This window comes from Myripristis murdjan, chromosome 5, assembly GCF_902150065.1.
Source record: "Myripristis murdjan chromosome 5, fMyrMur1.1, whole genome shotgun sequence".
Classification (NCBI taxonomy): Eukaryota; Metazoa; Chordata; class Actinopteri; order Holocentriformes; family Holocentridae; genus Myripristis; species Myripristis murdjan.
In genome coordinates, this window is record NC_043984.1 from 23,662,664 (window position 1) to 23,681,917 (window position 19,254).

The 19,254-nt window shown below is 39.6% G+C and overlaps 1 protein-coding gene across 1 annotated transcript in view; it reads right to left on the reverse strand.

The window, feature by feature from the left end:
- Positions 1-218: 218 nt before the first annotated feature.
- Positions 219-19,254, reverse strand: part of quob (quattro b) — a 34,436-nt gene continuing 15,400 nt past the window's right edge. The window contains exons 4-24 of the mRNA XM_030051350.1: positions 18,719-18,922; positions 17,653-17,776; positions 16,022-16,115; positions 15,143-15,229; positions 14,215-14,331; positions 13,359-13,457; positions 13,109-13,257; positions 11,190-11,328; positions 10,827-10,949; positions 10,361-10,558; positions 9,031-10,067; positions 8,532-8,781; positions 7,652-7,741; positions 7,095-7,319; positions 5,343-5,513; positions 4,522-4,699; positions 3,802-3,918; positions 3,332-3,601; positions 1,989-2,257; positions 1,762-1,812; positions 219-1,632 (exon numbers count right to left, since the gene is read on the reverse strand). Of these exons, the coding sequence (XP_029907210.1) occupies positions 1,774-1,812; positions 1,989-2,257; positions 3,332-3,601; positions 3,802-3,918; positions 4,522-4,699; positions 5,343-5,513; positions 7,095-7,319; positions 7,652-7,741; positions 8,532-8,781; positions 9,031-10,067; positions 10,361-10,558; positions 10,827-10,949; positions 11,190-11,328; positions 13,109-13,257; positions 13,359-13,457; positions 14,215-14,331; positions 15,143-15,229; positions 16,022-16,115; positions 17,653-17,776; positions 18,719-18,922 (3,980 nt within the window). The 3' untranslated portion in view covers positions 219-1,632; positions 1,762-1,773. The remainder of the gene's footprint in view (positions 1,633-1,761; positions 1,813-1,988; positions 2,258-3,331; positions 3,602-3,801; positions 3,919-4,521; positions 4,700-5,342; positions 5,514-7,094; positions 7,320-7,651; positions 7,742-8,531; positions 8,782-9,030; positions 10,068-10,360; positions 10,559-10,826; positions 10,950-11,189; positions 11,329-13,108; positions 13,258-13,358; positions 13,458-14,214; positions 14,332-15,142; positions 15,230-16,021; positions 16,116-17,652; positions 17,777-18,718; positions 18,923-19,254) is intronic.

The following is a 19,254-nucleotide window of genomic DNA, read 5'->3' on the forward strand; positions in this document are numbered from 1 at the left end:
TCTTGGCTGTAGTGGTGGTGATTACATCATATGAAGGTTTAGTGATTTACAGGATAACAAAAGCCAGAGCTCTGACCTGACTGGCACAGCAGAAACCTCAAGTCTTTTTCATGCACACTGCGGCCTACTTCAGAGAGACCGGACTGAACTTGCACCTGGACTCACTTTCAGAAAATAAACATGGAATGCGTGGTCTAAAAATTAAAGCATGGATTTTAATAAAAGCACAAAAATGAAAACACGAAGACAGGAGGAAAAAACACAAGAATGTCTTAAAATTCATTTAGTTGACAATAAATACTATCAGTGCTGAATTGTCCCAACATATAGGCATCTTGGCTTTGTGTTCTTTCAGACAAAGGCAACTGTTGTTATATCATTAAAAAAAAATCATAAAAAAGCTGGCCACTCTTTTAAGTCTGTTCATCCACTGTTGATGTTTGAGGAATTGCTTAAAGGGATTTTTTTTTTTTTAAATAAAAAAGCAATTAATATCTGTCACAAAATTAACTTCTACCAGCAGAAAAACTGATATTCTTCATAAATTTCTTTCTCCAAGGAGATCAAGGGGAGAGAAAAAAATCAGGTGACAAGATGTTTTGATGGCTGACTTCCCTTAATTTAATTTGGAAAAATGCACTGCATCTCTACTAGATTATTTGATGACCCTGTTGATAGTTTTGATACAAAATTATAGTGTCCAAGCACTGATAATATCTGTTCAGTGTTAATGGAAAAATTGTGCCCAAACAAAATATAGGAAGATAATCACCACAATTAACTTAAGAAATATCACTCGGGCAGTATATAGTATACTGGTTTACTGTGAGGTTTTTGCTATAGAGTCAATAAAGGTAGTGACTGAACACACAAGCAAAAAACAAAAAACAAACAAAACAAACAAACAAACAAACAAACAAACAAACAAAAAAAAACATACACCTTAGAAAACCATACACCTGCAGACAGATCCTTATACCTGCAATATGTTAGTTCATGTAAAACTGCTACAAGAGTAAAAAAGTAAGAACTGAAAATGTTTTGTGATCAGAGGGAATAAGACACTAGTAACTAAGCATTTGTTGTTGTACAGCACGGCTGCAGTGTGCTGTAACACTGTGATAAATATGCACAAAACACTCTTGAATTAATAACATGACAATGGCATGGTGTCTATGTACAGGCCTTCACAGATCTCAGTAAGATTTTGTTAAATCACATAAAGGACTTGGATGCAGAAAGGTAACAAAAGTCTACACAATGATTTTATTGAACCAGTATGATTTAGCCACATACAGCTTACACTACAGAATAGTTTAGCATTATGTTATGAATAACCAGAACGCTCACAAAATGTTTCTATACCTCCACACACCACTCTACAGTATGGTCATTTGCAAAAGCTATGACACTAGATTTACTGTACGCTAAGCAAAGTTATATCAAGCATGCATTTCAAAACCTCTGCATTTCTTCAAAATACAGTACACGCAGACATTTTTTTTCCTGACCTTATGTTTTAGTGGTGAAATAAAAAGAAAGAGTGGTAATGGCTTACAACAGCCAGTAATTAAAGTCTGTTACAATAGTCCATAAGGCTTTCCCTTGATTCTTCTTGGGATATTTCCAAATCTGTAGAAAAACAAAATTGAAAATATGGTAAGAAATCGACATTCATTCATTCTATTGTACTTGTTATTATGACTCATTGGGGGAGCGCACATTGAATAACCAAACTAATAACCAAACTATCAAACTTACCTTGCATCTAGGTCAGACTTCAGTGGATTTTCCAACATTAGTGTTCTCAACCTGGGGGATTCATAGAGCCATAATTTATTAATATTAATTATATATTTCTATTAATAACAATTGGTAATAATCCCAAGTGTAGAAATATGATTTGCAAGGTATAAAAATGTCATTTAGCCTTATTAAAAATATCCATGTCTGTGAATCACTGGTCATAAGCCATGTATTACCCACACCTTGCCACAGGGTAGATCACTGTCCTGGTCTGGATGTTTGGGTTTGGGTGCAATTGGAGGTGGGCTTTTATTTGGGACCCCGGCTGGATTTAGTTCATGGAAGTCTGGTGAGGCTTCAGCTTGAGGAGCCACTGCTGCCTCTTTTATGGTGATTGTGGAGGTGCAGACTGAGGAGGTGTCCTCTGCCTCTCCTCCTATAGCTGAGTGGCAGCTGTGACCTGAGCTGCTGAATCCACTCACGCTCTCTCCTGAAGACTCAGAGCTGTCCACTGCAACAGAGGAGAGGAGGCCTGATAATGCCCATGATGAATCATCAACCATCCAGCCAACTAACCGATTAACGAACGAACCAGTTAGTCAGACAACAGGCCAATTAATGAATGAACAAATTAATGAAAGAAGGAAATCAGTCAGTCCATCGATCCATCAACCAACCAGTAAGTCAGTTTTAATTTATTATGAGGAAATATGCTTTACCCTACATCAGCATATTCAGTTATGCAACTATCTTGCCTAACTTGAATTATGTAACTCTGTTCAAAAGGGTACAGGACTCTAAGGACTTCCTGTGGAGTTTGTCAGTGCACAGTAAACCCAGAAGGACAGACGCCATCTGAATTTCAGTGACAAACCGAACTAACTTTCTCTCTCCCATTGCATTTCAGTGTGCCTCTGAAGGTCAGGTGACAGCCATGTCTGCTTGATACTGATAAAAAGAGAAGCTTAAACGATTTGTACTATTTCATCCTGATTTGTCCTGCAAGATTAGGTATTTTCAGTGTAGATATTTAGCATTTACAGGTAAAAATGGTTCTCTTCTTTCTTGTGCACAGGATGTGGAACTGAATCACAGTGGCTGTTTCAACAGATTAGACTGTGTCTGATGACTCGTACTGACACTCCCCTGAATTTCGGCAGAACAGTGTAAAGTAATGATTAAAAACTATGAATGATGAATGATGACATGAGCCTTCCCCCAAGCTAGGTTAGCACTTAATTCTTCCATCCCAAATTCTTAGAGTAGAGTAGTGTAGTGTAGTGTTGTGTAGTGGTATAGATGCAGAACTACAGATTTTGTTAGAAATCTTTCATCTCAGTTTCGAAAAAAGACATGACATTTGTGCCCCATGTACTTAGCTCCCCTAGTGAAGCTGCCATCAATGAAATAAAAAAAGGTGTGTGGAAGTTTCCACTTTCTCTCCCACTGCAACTAATCTCCAAATCCATTGTATTACATTTTAACACTCTGGTTACACATGAGTTAAAAGCCTATTTACTTCACAGCTGCAGATCAAATTAAATCACCCGCATCCGCCTTCTATCCACAGAGATGCTGTACTCACACAGTAGGTTCTGACTCCCGCTCTCATGGTCTAGGTCATCTTCCTCCAGAACTCCATGAGGAGCCACATATCCGCCAAGGCCTCCTGAAACCACCATCCGATTTGGCCCACAGAGGTATCCCACCGGGGACAGAGATCCCCTTCCAGAGGAAGAGGAGGAATGGCTGCCAGAGGACGATGAACTGCTTCCTGAACCAATAGAGTTTGGCCGCCCAACGGGATGCCCAGCCTGTGATGCATGTGCTTCTGAAGAGGCCAACACCTTGTTTTCTGAGAAGACCAAGTGAGAACAAGCTACATGTTAAGAAGGATAATGAAAAAGCAGTGTAGTATGAGAACATCTAAATGTAGTAATCACAAAAAACTGAATAAAGCTTAACCAAGTTTAATCAATAATACAAGATGATTAGATAGATAGATGATTCCTCATTTGCTGCTGCTCTTTCTTTGATCTGAAGATTTTGCCTTACCTCTTCCCATCAGAACATAGTTGACGGCTCTGTTGCTGATGGCTGCATCACTGGGCTGGATGTCCATGAAGGGCTTATTTCCAATGCCCATGAACACTCTCTCTTGCATACGGACCTCTGGTATAAACACGAGAAACAATACTATTGCCATGACAATATTTCACACTTAAGAAAAGACACAGGAGCATGGATAATACAGTAAACTGACCACAGGTTGGCCACTACAACGCTACTCTTAAGTTGGTCGTTTGTTGTAAGAAATTATTTGCAACAGTGTTGTTGCCTCCATGCAGCATCCTTTGGACAACAATCAGGTAGATTTTCTGTCCAACTCTTCATGTCACTAATGACAATCAGCCTATTTCTCTCAGCTTCTTAGATTGCATCTTTTATGTGTTATAGGTAAGGTGCAGATGTGAATGTATTACAAACATGACAGGCTATCAAATGCATTTCTGATCATGAAATGTAAGTGGATTCAGACAATTGGAAGCCTGACATGGGACAAGTGGGACAGACAACATTGTGCAGGACAGTGTCATGTGTGCTTACAGTGTGTTTTTGAAATGACCAAAACTCTATCATCTGTGTTGTATCACATCATTTAGCCATAATGGAATTTCACCGGCTGACTGGATGGGGTAGTCATTGTGTGTGTGTGTGTGTGTGTGTGTGTGTGTGTGTGTGTGTGTGTACATATGGGTGTGTGCTTGTTGGTACCTCTGTTATGTACAGCTTGCTCCCAGAGGATCCGCTCCAGGTCCTTGGTCCAGGCCTCCTTCACCTCCCGGCTACTTGCTTGTAGTACATACGTGTCCTGACTCTTCCTCCTCCTGAACCAGATCTCAAAACACAGGCCGCTGTTGCCGCTGTTGTGGGTCATCCCTATGTCTGACGTCTACATAAACACATAGAGAAAGCTGATTGATCATGTGAGATGGCAGCTCACCTACTGCAGGCAGTTTGGCATCTCTACCAAAACACAGATTCAGTAAATTGGCCTTACTATAGTCACAGAAGTTGCAGTAATATAGTTGTGCTTATGTAGTATCGATATTCATATGTCAGTGAGAACCAGTGGAAGAGTTCAAAAGAAATTATGTGTGACAGCTGGTCAAGGATAAAACATTGTAAGACATTTGGAAGTTTGCCCAAGTTGTACTAAATAGCGGAAAATACGTATAGCCGATGAGCAAACGCATTGCAAGACAAAACAGACGTCAAGACGTCACACTATAGGCATTAAATTTGCCCTAACTTGTTAAAAAGGGGAAGTGGTGCCGATACTTACTGTAATCAAATCCCATATACGTCAGTCATCAGCACTTTGCATTTTACATTTTTTTTAACAATACTTCTTTCAGAAATGTTCATGTCCAATCAAATCAAACAACCCACACCAACATGGCTTCAGTTAAAATCACACAATTTCTTTTAGGTTTTCATTAGTTTTTCATCTTTATATAACACTGATCCTTATGGCAAAAGACGCATACCGGTATTCATAAATAAGTGGTAGTGTACATATTAAAGTGGCCTACCTTGAATGACTGTTTGTAAATATATGTGTCGTTCCCTACACTCGTCCTCCTGGTCTTGCTGAAGAGGATGAGCTCTTGGAAGAGGAAAATGTGGCGGAAACATTTCTTCTTCCTGAATGTAACCAGGAACTCATCCTGGCGAATCAGCTGCCCTTGTTCCTTCAGATTAACCTGCATTACAGGAAAGGAATGAGAACTCACTGAAGTTCATCTTCTGTCAAGGGTTGGTCAGGAAACTACACTCCAGTTCTCAAAAAAGTTATATTTTTATATTAAAAAATAAAAACACATTATTGATCATATGTACCAATAGGAATACAGATTTTCTGACTCAAGACTATGATGAAGCCTTTGAAAAAATACAAATATACTATATTTCAGTATACAGACTTTATAAATTTGATTACAGTCAACATCAAGAAAAAATATTAACTGATGGTAACCAAATGCCTTCTTTATCATTTCCAGTACAACAGTGAATGCAGTATTTATTGAGCAACCAAGAATGTTCCCGTAAGACCATCTATCTCTGTGGTTCTGTTGCTTTCCAGATACTGGAATTCAAGACCAACATCCCACACAGAGCACAGATAGTCCAAGAAAAATGTCGAGCATGTGTCTGATGAATAATGACCAGGTAAAACTCTAATCTTGTTTCCTAGACTCTTTGCATAACATCTATAATTATATGCATAATTATTCAAAAAAGGAAAAAAAATACAAATACAAAACAAAGATAATGAACAAATGACATAAATTATCACTATTATTAAATTATTATGTTTACATCCTAATACATCTGTTAAAGTCAAAGATTGAAGAAAGTCAAATTCTTGACTTTATGTACTACTCTACTCTATTTTCTTAAGTAAAGATTGCCATGATGCTGGATGAGTAAATGACTGAATTGACCAAAATGCAACTGTTACAGCTAGCATCCCACTATCATATATAGCCAGACTGCAAATGCTTTATGATTACTGCATATAACAGTCATTCATCCATCAGTCTAGCTTGCGATTTGTTTGCAAAGTGAAACAATTTAAAGGTGAAAATATAGTCACAAATGGTCATTAACAGAGTCCAAGCCCATGTTGCAAATTATCTGACAGTGAGAATAACAGCTTAAATCATCATTTCTACTTTCAAAATCTAAAAGGTCTATATCTCCAATGCAGCACATTTTGGTAAAGTCCTGCAACTGCAGGCGACTTGTCAGTTTGGGCCTTACAATAAAGCTATGGAGTCCAACCAAATGTGGTCTGATACACCCTAAACAAACATTTATACTAAATTGACTACATTTCTTTAGCATCAAGCATTCAGCACTTCCTGCTTACAAGTCTAGACCATTAACTTAATTTATGTACCATGGCAAAGCAAGTTGGATTGTGAAAACTCTTGGTAAAATTAATCAATGAAGTCCATTTATTGGCATTGCTGAATCTGTGATTGGATGAACTTTTCAGGGAAATTAAATTCAAAATGGCTGAAAAACTATCACGACATATAAAGTAATGCACAATAGGTTTGACTTCATGATTTCTAGGCTAAAAAATAGCTTCTTGTTATAGTGCCCCCATATGGCCAATCTATTTGATTTGATTTGATTTTATTTATTTATTTTTTTGCCTCTGTGACCTTTGAAACATATTCATGGAAAATGATCATTTTCTGACAGTCTCCGAGACAGAATAAGAGGAGGAACAGTAACAACAACAACTGAACAGATGTGAACTGTCAGGCCCTTACATCACAGTTGTGGATATCATCCATGGCCAGCAGATTGTTGCCATGGCGGAGCTGGAAGTGGATGACCTCCAGAGCAGCCTGGACTTCAGCCATCTCTCTGGTCTGTCCCAAACCACACTCCCTCATCATGTCTTGGAGCAGCAGGCTGTACTTACTGATCCTCTGCACAGGTTTCAATAGGTATGACCACAGGTCCATTTTGTCCCCCAGCTTCAGCTGCTTTTGCTGAAGTAACAAGAGAGGAGACAGAGTGGTCACTGAAGCTGCAGCACTCTGGGATGAGTACAGCTGAGAGACTGTGCTGAAGCTGGGTTAGAGAGCAACAGGTTAACTTAACGTAGACAAAGCTCAGGGTTGAAACAGTGTGCGTAGCTAACATGTAGGTTTTCAGTACTGTAGAAGAGAAACCTTGGTGACAGCAAAATGATCTCTTCCATCTCTTCCATTTACAGCCATGCAGCTATTCACAGTACATCATTCTCCCTTCTTAATGAAAATTCAAGAGCTGCTGTCCTGGAAGGAAAAAGGTGAGTTGGAGGATGGGGAATTGTTCTCACCTTGAAGAAGGCCTGCCCATGATTGATCAGTAGACTATCAGACTGTGGTTTGTTCTTGCTGTACAACGCATACAAAGCAAAGCTCTCTCTCTAATGTAAAAGAAATGAGAACACAGAGTTAGAAACCATCCCTCTGGGCCCTGTGGTGGATTTGTTTTTACAGGTAGGCCAAGAAATATCCTCCCAACATCTGTATCTCTTAAAGATTGATACAATTTCTATTGCTATTTTCAGTTTAAATATCAGAGTTTGTATCATATTTATTACACAGACACACTGCTCAAAACACAGTCATAATAAGAAGTGTGAGAAAAGTTTGTTTTATATTTTATATTGTTGATATGTATCACTAAAATGTGTCCAGTAGCTCACAGCTGTATGAGCAGACCAATGCACACTTTTCCTGTTTCTAATGAATGATGACATCAACACTGGCTGATGGGAATAATGACAAATAAAACAGATTCCTGAGAGGTTACAGTGATCATTTGTCTAGAGCCAGAGCACATCTGGAAGAACATTTATCTACAATAGATTATGCTGAATTACCATGGTTTTGGTTCAGGACCTATTTATCTGCTTTGGCGATAAAATCCATTGCACAACTGCACAATTGCCAAAAAAACAAACAAACAAACAAAAAAAAAAAACAGCATTGTAATGTACTATGAAGACATTTCAGTCAAAATCCAAATGTAAAGAATGTTTGAAAAAAAAAAACATCTGTTTCAAAATTATTAAAAACAAACAAACAAACAAACAAACAAAAAAAGGCATCAAAGTGCAATATGTGCCACAGTTTCAGAAATAATTGACCAAGCTATAGTTTATATTGAGTGCTTATGTGTACTAGCAAAATGATGTGCCACATGGGACCCACATGTCGTAGGAAGCAGCGGCCCACTCTGAGGGGCTCTTTCACACAGCTCTCCAACTCCTTCAGAAAATGATGTCGGTGGAAGTCATGCAGCTTTTCTAAGTTGCCAAAGATGCTTCCCCTCTGGCCCCTTAGGTCCTGAGGAACATCAGCCCTCTCCAGCTCAGGGAAGTAGTGCTCCCGAACATAGCCCAGTGCCCTCACGTACTCCCTCTCTGTCAGCAGCAGCTCCTCCATGATCCTTTGCAGTTTCCTGTTCCAAGTAGGAAATGAAAAATTTAAGAGGTGGGTGCCTTAGTTGTTGACTTTATTTCCATCCAAAACCAACAGCCAACATGAGTTCAAGACCAAAGCCTGGGCAGTTATTCAAATCGCAAAACATTTTTCCATATGACGTTACATGAGGCACAATTCATGCACAATTCATCATCAATGCAATATGATTTTGACTTGAGCAATATGCTGGACTTTAACTCAGACAGCATTGCTCTGTTTTACTTACAAAGCATTGCAGCCATTTTGTTCCGCTGGTGTGTCAGTGAGCAATGATGCATCTTGAGTTCTTAAATCTTTAGGGTTGTGAGTGGGGGTTGAAGATCCCTTGGTGGGACCACCCTGTTCTGCATTACTGTCTCTGTTTGACTCACAGTTCAAGTGCTCTGAGCAGAAACTCTCAATACGAGAAACAGGCCAGTTATGAATGGGCTTCAGACTTTGATCCAGTGGTTGTGTCCTGCCCTGGCAGTGGTTGTGTCTTGCACTCAAAGGCGAAAAGCCAGAGATGGATGTTGGATGGGAGCTCACACATGATCCATCGCTAAGGGACCGACCCAATGCTTGATGCCATGGAAACTCTTCATCCCGACTGACAGAGTCTACCCTCCTCAGATCAGCCTCACTGCTGTGCTCTCTTGGCCTCCATTTGGTCTCTGGATGACAGTCACCGTTTTGTGACAAATCAGGAGTCATTTTCCCGTCTCTAACTGGTGTTTCAGGTACATGCAGTACTTTAGCTTCTTCCCTCTCACTCCCTTTCAAGTCAGCTTTCAAATGGAGATTTAAACAAGGAACATTTGTGCTTTCCCTAGCACCACTGTCTCTGCTCTCCTCTTGGGCCCCTTCCGATATACTGATGACCTGTTTAGGAGAGGGCAACTCCTGGGTCAGGGAGCAACAAGCCTCCCCCACTTCACTCCTCTCTTCCTCTTTCTCCAACACTCCTACTTTCCCTTGAGGGGCCACAGCTGTAGCCTGCTGGTTCTGGTTTTTATCTATGCTTTTCTTCTTCAGCCTCTCCTCCAGACGCTGCCTGACTTTTTGGCACTGGACCCAGGCTGCATTCCACACCTTCATCCACCCCAAAGCCCCTGATCCCACGGCACAGGCTTTAGCTTTCACAGTCTGGAAGTGTGGAGCTGAGAATTCACCACCCAGTCTTTCCTCATACATCTTGAGTGTACTTATACTGGCCTTAGCTGGGTAACACCCCTTCTCTACCTGCTCCAGATAATGACTGCATTCCTTGGCTAAGGCAGAGGCCTAGAGAGAGGGAGGAACGGCGATAAAGAAATGTTAAATCATTATAAATTATTTTAGTCATTCAAGTTTTCAAGTTCTTAACAGTGGAGGAGATATTGGTGTCTGTTAACATGAGGGTTTAATAGGCGAAATGCACTGCTGTTAACAAAAAAGATTACTGTGTTGATCAGGAATGTCTGATATAGAGAGAAAGCAGAAGAGAATTAAGTGAGAGAATTACTGAAAATCTGAGCAGTCAAATGCATACAAAGCACAGAAAAGCTCTTTGACAAAATGAAACTTTATACACAAACCTGTTCGCAGAAGCGGTGCAGTTGCACCAATGAGTCCAATTCCCTGTACCTCTGTTCTGCCCGCAAAAGAAAGTCATCCATATTGGATTTGAAAGTGCTGATTACAGTATGAAAAATATCAGTTGCCGGGCAGGAATCGCTGGTTCCCATAATACGCTCTGCCTCCATCACAAGTGTCAGGGCATGTTGTCGTTTCTCCTGTGATCAAAGATAAGATGTGACCAAAAAGCTGTATTTTCTCCTTTGTGAAAGTACATTCTGAATCAACAAACAGTGTTATGGGTGCAGCAATTTAGAAATTTTCAACTGAGGGAAAATATGAGAGAACTGGCACTGGTTTTAAAGTGAAGACAAACAAAGACAGCGAAATTATTCAGTCCTTGTTTTGTATAATCCAATTTAACAGTCAAATAAGTGTGAGTTAAACATTTTAAAGAGAGAAAAAAATGTTCCATTGGCCTTGTACCTTAGCCTGCATGAGAAAAGGCTCAAAGTGCTGCCAAGCCTTTTCAATACACTTCAGAGTGTCATCTGTTGTGTAAGACTCCTTCAGTCTCTGCTCACCCTCCGTATTGAACCATGTCCCAACCTGCAAGATGCAGTGGAAAACTGTAAAATATTTGTTAGTAGCTTTGGAAATTGCTTATTTTTTCCAAGTGTTCAAGTTAATGAAAATACTTTTTGGACAAGAGGAGACCGACTTTCTATGACAACATCAGATGTTTCAGTACATATCAGTTTTTTTATCAGTTATTTTTCGTGTGATCAAGATCTCCCATGCAAAACAATAATCTCATTAAATGTATTAAACTGACAGAACAGATAGTACCGTGCTGATTTTGCCCTCCATCTCTCTGAGTCTGAAGAGGAACTCCAGATTCTGTAGTGACTCGTTGGATCTCATCACCAGAGTGTGGAGCTTCTCCTCCACTTGGTTATACAGACCTGTCACTGACTCCAGAGCATATCTGGAGGGAGAGTGAGAGAAACAGTGCCAACAGTTAATACCAGTACCAATACCAGTACGAGATCAGCTTGACCAGCATAATGTGGTGCAATTTAGATAGATAGATCGATAGATAGATGGCAGGGGTTCAAATGAGGAGGTGAGGGAGTGCCTGGTGTCACCCACACGGTTGTGTGCCTTATTCAACCATCAATCTCTAATGAAGCATTCTGAACTTGGTAACACGATCCCTAACAGGTTGTGTATAACAAGAGTATGCTAATGATTTTTACAGCAGTTACACCAGAAAATAATATCCATTATAGGACATTATGATATGCATTTCAATGATTTATAAACCTGATATAACTTATTTATGTTTCAGGCATTTTAGGCATTCATGCCTTTTTAGTATCCAGTAACATACTATTGCAATACTACTACTACTACTACTAATAATAATAATAATAATAATAAATTGAATTACTAATAATTCAGTTTGATCAATTAACTGTATATATAAGGGTCCTTGAACAAGATTCCTAATACTAGTTAAATTCATTGAATATGAGAAACAAGAACAAAAAGTGTCACTGGACCAAACCAGTAATGGATGAGAGAAGAAGTGCTAGAATGATACCACAACAACAATCAGGGGAAATTTGAAACATGTGTATCCGAGCCAAGCTGGCATAGCCAAGAGACGGAGCGTGGCCAAGAGTATATCAGTGCCAAGATGATGCCCAAGAGATACTGAAAGTACAGCCTTCATCCACAGAGGAATGTGGGACTGCACTGACACCTATGTCAATCTCTTTACACATAACACAGCTGCTGACATGAGAGTGATAGCAATGTAGCTATGAACACAGTCTCCTCTACCTCCATAACTGAAACCAACATGACATCGGGATGTCATTTGGACTGGAGAAGTGTAGGTGGAAGAGAAGTGAAGAGAGTGAAGGGGCCAAACTACCAGAGGGCCACATAGCCTAACAGATATACTGTACATGACAGCTACCTGGGGCCTCCACAGTCACATGGGAAACATGCTGAGGAGGCAAGAGTGACAGCAACATCCAAGTACCTTAACAGAGTTAGACAGGTCCTGCGAGCTCAATAGAAAGAACAAGATCCAAGGCATCAACAACAGATCATCAGATCCCAGCTGGTATGGTGAGCTCAGTGGAAAAAAACAAGAACCAAGCCATTAACAGATCATTAGATACCCAGCTGGCACAGTGAGCTACCCAAGAGAGGACATGAAGCATCTCCACCAACCATGAATGGTCCATTCCAATAGCATAAGTAGTCTTGTCCCTCATGGGATCCCAATTCAAGGCTTATGTTCTGTAATTTTACCCCTACTGAATAGATAAATTTTGTTTGGTACAATGCTGTGGTAATTAACAGATATGTAGTTATACAGTGCAGTCATCCAGTACCAAGGCTTTGAATATGGCTCAAAAAATCAGGACCGAGGACCAGTACTATCCATTTGTGGAGCATTTTTAATTTTTAATGTTAATACAGTATATATAATGGTTATAAATGGTTAAATAAATGATTGTAACGGTATAGTGGAATTTTATAGACTAATGCAGATGAGGTTGATTAAGGTTGATGCTAAAAATGAAATGAGCTTGTGTACAATCCTGTGAATTATAAGCATAAGTGTCATTGTCATATAATTATTTGTGATGTACAGTATGTCTGCCATGGCATGATAGTGTCGACTCTGTTGACATTAGTTGCATCGGCATAAAAGTATACTCTCCTCTTGGTAAAATATTTTCTGATACCTGTAGTCCTCTGACTGTGGAAACCGAAACTCCTCTCTCCTCATTCTGGCCAGGATGGCCCCGCCTTCTCTTTGCAGAGTGACCAGCCGGGCGTCCTCGAGCACCTCTTTCATTAAGGCCCTCTGTTCCTGAATGCATAGCTGCACATCCTGTAGCAGTCACCACACAAGCAAAGTCAAAGTGTGGCACCACATCCAAAATGTGGAGGACACAAATTAAATTCTCTTCACAGTATGAACTTGGACATTACCTGGGCAGTATCCATCTTTTTACCTCCATCCACTTTCTTGATGGCCTTTTGCAGCAAATTGTCTGCCCCTTGCAAGTCAGTCATGAAAGAAACCAGTCTCTGAAAAAAAAGTTCAAAAGTGAGTGAGGCTGAACAACTATATGATTTATTTTAAGGGACTCAAGAGGGTTATTTCTGTTGTCTGATGTCTACAGGGAGCACCAGAGGCAGTGCCACCCAGAGGCCACATAGAGTACAGAGGATCTCCATAGGAAACCATAGGAAAAGTTTTTGTGTATTATTTTAATTCTGTTAACAACAACAGCAGCCAATAGCAATTGGTCATTGTGGAACTTCACCTCTTGTCCTCAGGTTTTGATTGAAATAAGACCTCTTCACTCTCACTATCTATCCAGTCTAATTAAAATGTTTTGAAATATACAGCATGTAATTTATTTCATGTACATGAATCCAATGAGTTAGCCCTGATCATTTCATAACCACTCCATAATATCTGCCCTCGTTTCATGTGATTTATTGCACAGTGAATCATTTAATTCATAATACAGTAAGGACTATCTATTTTCCTCCTGTGACCCAATCCTTGTTCCACCCAACACCAAATGGTCATGGTACAAAACATTAAAAAAATATATAGAGAAATGATTAATTTAATCAGAGTCATTCCCAGTTGGTGAGCTTTGAACAGCTGCCTCCACTAACCACATGGGAAACTCCAAGGTCAATCAAACTGAATGTGGGCCTACTGAGAAAAACAACATACCATGGTGCAAATTCATCTAGGAGATAAAATGAATCCTGGGGTGTGTTACAACAGCTGCAGCAGCCTTGTAAATACATAATAAAAGTTCAGTACCTGATGGAACTGCAGCCAGTCAGTGTGGTTGTAAGTGAAGGTCCCGCCCAGGTCATAGGTCAGCTGGATACCCTCCACCGTCTTGTTCAGGGCCTTCAGAGACGTCACTATGTCCATCTTTCAGTAGACAAAGACTGAGTCAGCAGTGCAGGAAGATGAGCACAACTCTGTAGCCTCAAACTGAATCAAACTAGAAGCTCCACCAGGCATATCTCCCTTTGGGTTTTTGTGTTGAGCAAAATGCCTTTCAAATTACAAATTAAATTAAAAATTCAAATATAATACAGTAAAGTATAGAGAGTTATAATACAGTAAAGTATAGAAAATATACAGTAAAATTTCCTAACGCCTACTATGGTTTCTCTCTCTGAGTGTTTTTTCACCCATGTGTCTGCTCTGTGTTCTGTTGACCTCATTGTCAACAGTGTGTAAAAAAAATGGAGTTCACATCCTGTTTTTTTTTTTGTCCCACAGCTGAAGAGAGCATAGCCACAATAGGATAAAAAAAAAAAAAAAAACAGCAAGCTAGACAGTGAATGAAATGAGGGAGCAACTTCGTGACCCAGAAGTATGTGAAGAGAGACAGTGAGGAATAGAGCGGCTTTGTTATACTGAGCTTGACAGTGAATGAATGTGAGGGACTGCAGGGACAGAGCAACTTGGTTGTGAGAGCTGGACACTGAATGAAGAAAGATAACGGAAGTGGTGAGAACACACATTTTTCAAAGGTTTTGAATCACCACAACCATAAGAGGTTCTTCATTGTGCAGGGATAACAGTGCGCAAAAAATTTAGGCTGATAGGCCCAGTGGTTTCTGAGATTACCCACACACATGCACACACACATGCACACAATCAAACACAATATATAATAATAAAACCATAAGAAAAGATAATAATGAAAGAGAATTGTGGTTGCATTTCTGACCTGCAGCCCAGGTTGCTTTTCAGGACGAGGACAAGTGTCTTTATCCACCAGCATCAGGATACTGTGGACAGCATGGAGAGCCTGCTCCTGTAGTGGATAGTCAATAAATAAAAGAGATATTTTTTCCCAGGGCAGTCCACCATGATACGCTTTGAAGGAGACAAAATTCCAGATCTAGTCTCTCTCAGTGAATTTAAAGTTATTGTAAAGTATAGAGAGGCAAAATCTATCAACAACTGTAAATGTTACCTATGTTTTTGCTGCTTGCACTTTTGATGTATTGTGCTGTTTACTTGGCATTGTTTTGTGAGGTTTTAAGCTGTGTCTAAAGTATATGCACTGCTGCCCTTCTCGGCCAGGTCTCTTGCAAAAGACATTTTAATCTGGATGGGACTAATGCGGTTAAATAAAGGTTATATCATTCAATCAATAAATAAAAATGTAGCTGACACTGTTCAGTGTTGTGGAAAATGAGGATTGAGATGACTGTCATGATGCAATATATCAAATATATTGCATACCCATCGTTGTCCATCTCTAATAGTACCAGCAGTACTGTAAAGCATGTACTGTGCAGTACATCCTGTCATCTGGCCTCTATACTGCTTTTTATTTTTATTCCTAGCAATCTAGAAATTCAAACTAAACTCCTGTTACACTTGTCTGCTTAAGTGCAGTTTAAATACTGAGTATGCAAAAACTAATCTTGGCATTCACTCAGGTCATCTGACAGGTTGACTGCTGTTGATGACATCATGTTTTGTTTCTTGTGTGTGCATGTGTGTGTCAGTCCATGTGTGTGTGTCTGTGTGTGTGTGTGTGTGTGCATGTGTGAGGATGCAATCATTGTTCATTGTTCATTGTGGTGCTTGTTCTTACTTGAGCCATGAGCAGAGCTTTATAGAGGAAGAGAGGGGGAGGTTTCTTCCTTGCATCAATTACCAAAGTCATTCCCAGGTCTCGGACCTCTTTCCTAGAAAAACACAGTACATGTTCATGTATTGTTCATGTTCATCAGAGCAGTCTTTATCTAATCGAGACAGCAATCAATCTTATTTCTCACATCAGGATTTATCTTTTTACCTCTCTTTACGTCTCACACATGCAAACACACTCGCTCCCCTTCACACATCCCTTTCAACGCCTTCAGTGCCTTCACACACCCCTCTTAATGGCCTCGTCTTAGGTTACAAGTGTGTGAGTCTATATCAGACTTGACTGCCAATTCTAGCAAGGCGCTGCATACCAGACAGTTGGCAGCTGGCCTGACTACTGGCCGTGCTGTTGTCATTGTAGTTAGTAGAGCTCTTCACTGGAGACAGAGGAAGACCAAGTTATTAAGTCAAATGGGATCTTGAACTTCAAAGTCTTATCCATTACAGTCGGTGCACACACAGAAGACTGTCAGTGTGTTCAGTCATGAAAATCTGAGGTTTAACAATGAAATAAGAGATTTAAGATGCTACATTTCGGGCATGGAATCATTTAAAAGATTGTTATTCTAAAGAGAATTTAGTGTAATCACAGTTACATCAGGGATCACTCAGTCTCAAGGTTAATGCATGCTTCATATTCAACTGTAGACTGTCTCCAGTAGCCAGCTGCAGACTTGGAGAAGAGCCTCTGACGTGCCCATGCTGTGGTATGCAAGGCTCACTCTGGAAATAATATTTGCATTGTCCATCCCTAATCCAAACCCTGGCCTTGACATTAACCTCAGAGAGAAAGCATTGTGTTCATTTCTAATTTGAGTTTTTTTTTTTTTTTTTTTTTGTACAGTCTAACACTCCATGGCATTTCCGGCATGCTAGAGGCTTGGCATGTCAAGGGTCTCCAAGTTTGGAGCTAGATAATTTGTATTGGAGACTGATCAGGAAGAAGTGAAATTTTAAATTAGATTCTAGTGACCCCTAGTGGCTAATATACATATCAAATGGACACTTTTTTTTTTTTTTTTTTTTTTTTTTTTGGGAACATACAGTATATATTCAGAAATGCCTTACAATATATGTGCCACAGGGCAACTACCAACCAGACACACTGTTGTGCTGACTTTACTGTGTGTTCTTAAGGGGCCATTTTCATACAAAAAGTGTCTAAATGCTGATCAATTTACTAGGATAATTGCTTTCTACAGTAAACAGCTCTATACTTTGTATATGAACACACACACACACACACACACACACACACACACACACACACTGAAGCCATATAAGTAACAGGGAATTGAGAGGAAAGGGAGGAGAGGTCATTGCTGGGTCATTGCTAATTGTTGGCATGCATGGGGTATTTGTGGATTTTTTTATTTATTTTTTTTTTATCTGTTAACTCATTCTTGTGATCATTTGTATCACGGATGGCCAAACACAACTAAACTTTAGTGTACCAGCACAACACACTGGACATCTTTCAGTCAGGTTAAGCTCTCGTGATTTAAATTAATTATATTATAATGCTCCTAATTTCATTCAGTCTTTATTAATCCAGATGAGAAGGCATCCCAGTACCTAGGTATGGAGTGTAGGTAGAGCAGTAGCTCGCAGATAGCCTGGGCTGATACAAGAGGGGACGTCCACTCCTTCTTGTCACCATGGACTTCCACCACTGCTCTGCCTGTCTTGTCCTTGCTGCCTAGGAACGGGTAGGGCAGAGAGGAGAAGCAGTTAGACTACTACTGCCAAATAATTGTTCTATAGTAAGATGCAAATATTAGTCACTTAAACAGTACATTTTATAACAGTCAACAACACACTGAAACTACATGCAGAAAAATAAAGGTGCTAACTGAAACCAAAAATGGTTCCTCAGAGAGATGTCACAGAAGAACCATTTTGTTTCCACAAAGAACCTTTTAGCAAGGGGTTCTTTAAAGAACCATTTCTGTAGATGCTTTTTTTGTGGATCCAACTGGCTCAGTAAAGAACCTTTTTAAATGTTTCTTCAGTCATTTTTCAGAACAAATGGCTCTTTAAGAATTTTAAATCAAATTATTATGGGTAGGTTGAAAAACAACATGAACATGTTGTAGGCAGTTTATCGACGTTCCTTTTTCCTTCATTCAGTACCAGGTGAAGCATTAAAGACATCAGTTGTGGCGGCCATTTTTCAGTTTTTTCTTTTGTTTCCCAGACAAAGCCATAAATCCATTCATTCTGAAAACAATCCGCAGATTAATCAGTCATGAAAATAATAGTAATTAATTGAAATTGTTGCAGTCCTAATTTCATGCTAATGCCACCAGATAACTCCAAATAAAAATAAAGAACCTTTAGTACTTCAAAGAACCACATTTGTTCAAAGACCATCCCCTAAATAAAGAGGTTCCTCAACTGGTGATGAATGTTTGTAGAACCAGAAAGCATTTTGAGGAACCATTTAAGAACCATTATTTTTCTGAGGGTACCACTGAATACTGTAAATGTAATTGTTTCACATGAACAGCATGCTTTTCTTCTTTCGGGAACTGCAAATGCAAGTATTCTTTCCACATATAAAACATAGTCATGTTGGTGTCAGAAGGGCTATCATAATCCAGTGAAAATTGCTGTTGTCAAACACAGTGATGCAAGGTACCTGGTAAACAGATAATGCCAAGCTGAAGTAGACCACTGATGTTTCTGAAACTGGATTCTTCACTTTGTGGAGAAAGGGGAGTTCCAGAAATTGGAGAAGCCAGTTGAATTTTAGGAGAGGATGGTTTGTCTGTTTTCGTGTTATGGAGTTTGGAGTCTGGTCCATCTGTGGTGGAGCGAATTTCTCTGCTGCTTGGCTGGGAATCTGCACGTCAGTAAATCAAACATGTTAACTGTTTTTCCACAAAAAGCAAAGAAAGCCAGATAAATCAAAATCCCACTGAAGCACTACGAGAGAAAAATACGCACAGACTTTTTGTTGTTGCTTTTAATGTGGTATGATTATGTATGGTATCATTTGAGTGGAATTAATCTAATCTATCAGACTGTGTTTTATTCATTCCAAATGGCATTCTTCTGAGAAAAGGCCTCAGCTTTACCAAAACAAACAAACAAAAAAATGCTCTTAAAGTGGTGTCACTTGTCACTGTAAATACCAGCTTGTATATTCTGTTCACCGGCTTTTGACCTTTTAAC